This window comes from Phyllopteryx taeniolatus, chromosome 1, assembly GCF_024500385.1.
Source record: "Phyllopteryx taeniolatus isolate TA_2022b chromosome 1, UOR_Ptae_1.2, whole genome shotgun sequence".
Lineage (NCBI taxonomy): Eukaryota > Metazoa > Chordata > Actinopteri > Syngnathiformes > Syngnathidae > Phyllopteryx > Phyllopteryx taeniolatus.
Window position 1 is genome coordinate 4,408,991 of NC_084502.1, and position 7,183 is coordinate 4,416,173.

The 7,183-nt window shown below is 38.0% G+C and overlaps 1 protein-coding gene across 1 annotated transcript; it reads right to left on the bottom strand.

Annotated features, from left to right (window-relative positions):
* Positions 1 to 798: 798 nt before the first annotated feature.
* LOC133470794 (glucose-induced degradation protein 8-B homolog) lies at positions 799 to 7,161 on the bottom strand. Its single transcript, XM_061759659.1, has 5 exons — positions 7,018 to 7,161; positions 6,535 to 6,664; positions 6,253 to 6,449; positions 3,061 to 3,258; positions 799 to 1,575 (listed from the first exon to the last, which is right to left on the bottom strand). The coding sequence occupies exons 2-5, from the start codon at positions 6,650 to 6,652 to the stop codon at positions 1,402 to 1,404; spliced, it is 687 nt and encodes a 228-aa protein (XP_061615643.1). The 5' UTR covers positions 6,653 to 6,664; positions 7,018 to 7,161; the 3' UTR covers positions 799 to 1,401.
* Positions 7,162 to 7,183: the final 22 nt, after the last annotated feature.

A 7,183-nucleotide genomic window follows, 5' to 3' on the forward strand; every position in this document is an offset into this window, starting at 1 on the left:
CGATTGATTGGGTGGGGTCCTCACACTACAGCCCCATACAACACTCATATCTAATGTTTCATTGTTGTAGATATGTAATGATTTACTTTTCTCATCCTGTTTACAATTAGTGCTTTTTCTTTTGTCTTCGTTTCTCTCTCCCCTCTAGAAACTTTGTTCTGTTCGACTGATCGACTCTGATTTTCAATAAAAAATCAATTGTAGTACTAAGGAACCACAGCAGCAGCTTAAAAACTCCACTGTGACACAGTAAAACTGTTCCGGCATATAAAGGGATACAGATTCTCCATTCTGCTTGACCTAAGAGCCGAACAGGACAAAAAATAAATACAAAAATACAGTAAAGCACAGTGGTGGCAAAATCTTGCTTTGGGGGAGTTTTTCTTCACCTGGAACTCTCACCTTAGTCAAGGTGGAGGGAATTATAAATAGTTCCAAGTAGCAGTCAGTGTTTGCACAATAACCTTCAGGGCGTCTACTAGAAAGCTTGATGATGAACTTCATCATGCTGCATAACAATATAACCCAAAGCACACACAGATATCAGCAAAATGGCTTCACCAGAAGACGACTGAAGGTTTTGCAGAACAATTAAACGCGATTCCATTAGATGCCAGAAGGTACAGTTATAATGTGTATCAATCTTGAAGTGAACTGTATTACTTTTTTTTGTGTTGTTTGGTGGTGGGGCATGAGATTCTTCCAATGTAAAATATATGCCTTGGCCCAATAAGGGTTGTGAATCTGTGGCACATCTTAACTGAGGTAGCGCTAACCTGGTTATCGAAGACACCAACCTTTGGTAAAACTGTAAAACTTGCATTTATTGCAAAATAAAATAACAGCAAATAGAAGCACAGCAGATAGAGCAAAAGGGCATCTTATATTTCACTCATGTACATAGCATCCATGTGTCTTTGTGTCTGCACGTACTTATCACTGCCACACGTTCAGCTATGAAGAGGAAAGTTATAGTTAACGAAGTATTTTGAAACATCCATAAGTGTCTTGTTGTGTCTGGTGTAGTCTGCTTGCTGGCATGTGGAAGCTTTTGTTGAGGACATGCACACACAGGCAATCGTTTTCACTGGAAGCACACCTTGATGGTCACAGAGTGACAGCCTAATTTAGGCTTTATTCACCTTCTAATACCAACTTTCTCTGCCAACAGACAGAAAAAAAACCTAGCGTACATGTAAATATGGAAAGAAAAATACTGATTTCAGTCAGTATATTTAAATGATAACACCAAGTAAAATAATGCGTGTGCCATTGAGTAAGAGGTCATTTTGAAATAGTATTAATCCAGTTCAACGTAACAAAAGGGGGGTGGGGGGTTAGCTAACGTCATTTTGTTGGGGTATAAATAGAAACCGGAAATGTGTCCATTTGATGTTTTCATTATTTTGGCTCCTCAATCGTCCCCTTACTGAGGTCTGTCATTTTGGGATACTTCACTTTCTTTTGGTCAAGTTCATTTTGAGCCCACAGCAGCAGCTTCAGGAGTTTGGCCAACTTGGGCGTTGACTCTCGGTTTTCATAGTCCAGCACAGACTGATTCACTTCGCTCCACACCTGAAAAACAGACAAATACATCATGGACAATCATCATATTACACTAGTACTTACAGCCGTGCTCACCATTATTGATACCCATGTAGTTTCAGTACTAAATGTGGAATATCTCCTGAAGAAAATAAATCAAGTAAAATAACATTGTTCGATTTATAACTTTTGCTTTTGTTTGACACAAAAGAGCAAACGATAAACAACATTTTATGGACAGATGAAACAAAAATAAAGCTTTTTGGCAATGCACATTTTGGTCGACGTCAAGGTGCGCTGTCGGAGAGTTGTGAGAGTACACGGAAGATATTTATATAAAAAAAAAAAAAAAAAAAAAAAAAAAAAACATGCCAGACTTTTCATTTTGCCGTTGTAGGGCCAAATCGTTGGTCGAGAATTATGTCACGCAATAAGATGTTTTGTCGTTCCCGACAAAATATGTCGGGCACGATCTGGGAAACAGGCTGCGATAGCTAATTAGGCCAATGCCAGGGCTAAAATCCTATATTCTATATCTATGCATAACTTGAAAAAAACAATTTTCTTTGTTAAATTACTTTGGACCGCCAATTAAAAGATCCTGATGATTTTAGTTTGCTACATTTCCATTTATTTCTGAAGATATTATGCAGGTTATGCAAAACATGAAGGGGTGCAAATAATGGTGAGCACAACTGTACTTAATTACAATATACAGTGGTGCCTTGAGATACGAGTGACCCGACTTGTGAGTTTTTAGAGATACGAGCCGTCGTTAGCCAAATTTTTCCACTTGGACTTGCAAGCAAAAATTTGAGATGTGTGTATGAAGCCAGTGAAGTCAACTCACTTAACAATAAGCAACAGTTTGGCAGACTGTGAACAATTATTTTTAAAAAAGACACTTCAAGTGCTGTTTAATGTTACGCCCAACTGAAGTTTACTGTCAAACTAAACACAGAATTACATGTTGTTACACAAGATAACCATTTAAGCAACAGATATATAAACACAAATGGTAGAGCAACGTATTGAACAATACTCACAGGCAAAAATTATTCATCCTTTGCGAAAAATGACATGAAATGAAATTATTACTACAGTTTACGGAGTCATTTGTGAAACTCTTCATCCATCTCTGTCTATATTATACTGCCGCCAGGTGGCCAAGGTGCACAGCAGCAGAAGGAGCAGCACAATGTCCATTGAGTACAAGCAAAAGATGTGGCAAAAATGGTTTAATTCTTCATTTTACTGAATGACAGCAGTACTGTATGTTTTTATGAAGTACCATATTACAGAGTGTTATTTTTGTTATTAAAAAACACATTTTGTTAAGACATTAATGTCATGTCCATTCAATTCAATAGGGAAAGATGATTTGAGATTCAGGTGTCTCGTTACAAGCATGGTCATGGCACAAATTAAGCCCATATCTCAATGCACTGCTGTATGGTCACCAAACATAAGCTACAATCATGGAAAGCAAGCTATGCTTTCACATTTGAATGCTACCTTTTGTCTCTGCATCATATTGAGGAGATCTCCAAAAGGTGACTCTTCAGGGTTATCGAACGCCAGCAGGGCCAGCGTCCTCTCCATTTCGGTCAGACATTCTCGGCTCTCCTCCCCCTGCTCTGCTAACTGAGACTGGGCAAATTCGAGGGCAGCTTCGGTCTCCCTCAAGCGAATGAGCTCAATAAGATGCTGCTGCTGCAAACACAAATGAAATAGATGAAAATGCAGGTCAAAAACAAGTGTGAAGATCTCTGCTGAATGAGAGGTATTTTCTTTACAAAATTTGGCATTTTCTCATTTAAATTCCCATCCCATCAAAATCACAGGTGAACAATTCTAGGACAATTTCAGCATGTGACATTATATTTGTGGTGGTCAAGATTCAGCATGTATATGCTTGTTGATGAATATTACTGTATTTAAGTTCTATACAGGAATGCCTTTTTTTTTTCAATATTAAAATATACATACAGGTATAAACAATTGTATTATACAGTCATGGGAAAAAGAAAATTAGACCGCCCTTGTCTCTTCATTTTTTGGGTTCATTTTTAAAGACTGGTATAACTAAAAGGTACATATTTTGGATAAATATAATAATAAAATTAAAAAAACAGCTCATATTTAGTCACTTTCCACGGTTTTCTTGATGATAACCAAAATCACTGGGAATACAACGAAGCTTAAGTACTGTATGACAAATAGGCAAATTATTCTGGAATCAGCTGCATTTTTGTCCAGTTCATTGTACTCTTCAGGTAATACAATTTTAGGGGTACCACTACCAGGCATTATAATCAACAAGAAATTGAAGAAACAAGGGTGGTCTAATATTTTTTCCATGCCTGTATATATGATTGGTGACTTTATCTTGTTTTTTTTTTTCAAGTTATGAATCCTGCATTACCATGTTTGACTGTGGGCTATGTGCAAAACAAGCACATTCACTTACTTGTGGTATGGAAATAAGCAATGTTAATAAAAGTTACTAAACATGAGTAGCTCTCCGGCACTTTTACTCAACTTAAAGAGCACTTTTAAAAAAAACAAGTGTGGCTGTAACAAAATGCTGTACATAATAAAGACTGAAGCTAAAACATAAAACACACTGAATAATACTATTGTATTATCCATTGTGTTTTATGTAAAATAATAATTTACAAATATGGAAGCGCAGCTCACCCTTTACATTGGCTCTTTTTATTTTTTTTAATATATTTTACACTGGCTGTCCAGAGAGAACAACACAATTGAAGTGTCCACTGACCAGTGCGAGGGCACTGGAATGCTAAAATTGTCATCACAACGTGCATGGCATCACTCGCGTAGGCTGCAGCGGCCGTAACCAAAAGTCGAATGTACATAGATAACTGAAGTTTTCTAACAGCTGTTAGTGAGTAACGTCACATTCCCCATAACAATCAATGGAAAGAACAGTGCAACTTCCGTTCCATTTAATCCTCACTTCACTTTAGCAATGGTTGTCACTCCCTCTCCATTTGGTCTCTGAGATGCATTCCTCACAAAGGGAAACCATCTCCCTGTTGGTGGCGAAGCTGATAGTGGTTGTAGCCTCATAAAAAAAATTAACAAACAAAAAAATGGAAAAAGTCCAATAGCGCAGATATTCTTCACTAAAAATTATCACAACTAAAATGTTGTAAGAGTGCAAATGGTTGAGCATGACGCAAAATAAATTCGTTATATTAAAAAAAGCCATAGGAAAATACAAATAAAGAAGAAATGTCAAACTCTGACCGCGGTGTATTCATAATCTTGTATTACCAGCCAATACGGTTGCACGATTAATCGAATTTTAAGCGTGATCGTGATTTTGGCTGCCACGATTAAATGAGCCTGATCGTCTGTGATTTTTTTACATTTAAAATGCGGGCACTGCTGCATATGGGAAGTGCTTTAATTGCAGCAGTGCCCGCAACCTAGTCAGCCAGCCACCAGGGGGTGAACGTATGGTACCCCACTCTGTGGCCAACCTCAAAATAAAAGCATTGATGTCCAATGTAGTAATATATCAAGCATTTATTTTAAAGTTGGCCCTTTCAGCACGTTGGTGGAGAGGCGGCGTGTCAATATTAACAATCATTGTAGCGGCTGCTTTGACTTCAACTTTTCAGCTGGCCTGACCGCAATGGAAAAAAAACGGGAGGAAATGGAGAAGGAAATCATAACTGTCAAGTTCTTTGCAGTTTGTGACCATGCACGACTGACCAATGGTCAAACAGAACAACGGAGACATACCGTCCTAGACAATTCACCATACTGATGACGGGGAATTTAAAATGAAAAGTTGGTGCTTAGAGCCTAATGTTATTGTGTTTTATGCATTAACTGCAATTGCTTTGCTTGATTATACTTTGTAACAGCATATTTACTCAGCTCTTGGTAAAGTAGTTTTTGGGTACATTTATTTTTTTATTATTATTATTTATCATTGATTCTTATTTAAAGAGTCATTTTGCACTGAAAATTGTTTACATATTTTTTGTTGAAAATGAGTGCAATTAAAAGGATTTTTCCTTAACTTGAGGAATGATGGTGACTAATAATGGTGACTACAATATTGATAAAAATAATCACCCTTATTATTTTGGCCATAATTGTGCAGCCCTATCAGCCAAGTATGAGCTTGACAAAAGACAATTTTTTTCATGCAACATAAAGAATACCACGAACATTGTTGTGTTCCAGTGTGCATTTAATCATCCAAATTCAACAGTGTTTTAAGCAACTACGGCTTTCCCAGTGATGTTTAACTCACTCATGATTACGGATATTGCTCTATCCCAGAACCTGCTTTTCTACACACCGCAATGCATGACAAGACATTAAATTAAAGGGAAAGAGATCTAGGAACTAAAAATTATTTTGTCATTTGCATTCCAAAGATTTAAGATGTAAGAAGAGGCATGCGACTTATAGTCCTTCTCGAAAGTGTTTCTTTATGCTTTGGAGGAGAATTTACAAAGACGATGTATGTCTGTGATGGTTAGTTTGGTTTATAAAAACCAGAAAAGACCAACCCTTAATTCGGCAGCACAGGAGATTATGTGCAAAGACCCCTTTGGCTGGTAGCCAGTCCTGCCTCTCGACCAAAGTCAGCTGGGATAGGATCCAGCTCACCTGAATGAGGACAAATTGTAAAAATGACGGATGGATGGATGAAATTACCTGCAAGTGAAAGTAAAGGTAGCGATTCGTATCCAGCAGTTCTGGATGCAGACTGTTGATCAGCGCAATGGCATCCTGGATCTGTCCCTTCAGGATCATTTCTCTGATCTTTATTCTCTCATCAAGGGATTCCAAGTCCACACTTGGCTCGATCCCAGACTCCATTCGGAACTTTTCTGCCGCCTCCTTGAACCCCTCTGTTGGAAAAAAAACAGGTGTCATATTCTCTACTTTTTGTTTCCATCTCCCTTGCTTCGTGCAAATTCATTTTGAGTACTGCACCTGTCACCAAATAGTTCATAATAAGTCTGTTCATATCAGCTCTCTGAATGTGGACATTGTTGAGTTTGTCCATCCATTCGTCCCTTGTTATGTCGTCTGGTTTCTCTGCATAGCTCATGATTTTAATATCCTTAAAACACAGGAAAAACAAGTTGTCTTAATGTAAAATTCTTTGGGCGGAGACATAACTATTCTGAATTCGCGGTAACAACCACTGCATAAAATTATTATTTCAGCAATAAGACCATCGTTTGACCAAATAAAAATATAAATTCAGAAGCGTCAGGCCTCTGCTAAAAACACAACAATGAAGCCTGACACTACAGCAGACCACCGTTCCAAACTAACACGACCTCCGCTAGGTGGGTTAAAATCACCCCCAACCCTTTGTAACGGGTGTTAATGCAGATTCGAGATCAAACATTATGTAGTCTTCAGTTTAAAAAAAAAACACCATTTATATTTATAATCTGACATGATTACCTTCAAACGAGTCGCTTCTTGCCAGCATTAGCAACTAGCAAGCTCGCTACAAGTCCGCGACGGAAGCGCCTTCTTCTTCGCTGCCCGATATGTTTAGAATAGTGGGGCAACGGCCTGGATAAACTCTGCTGCCCCCTAGAAGTGACTTTGATTTACTGCGGCAGGA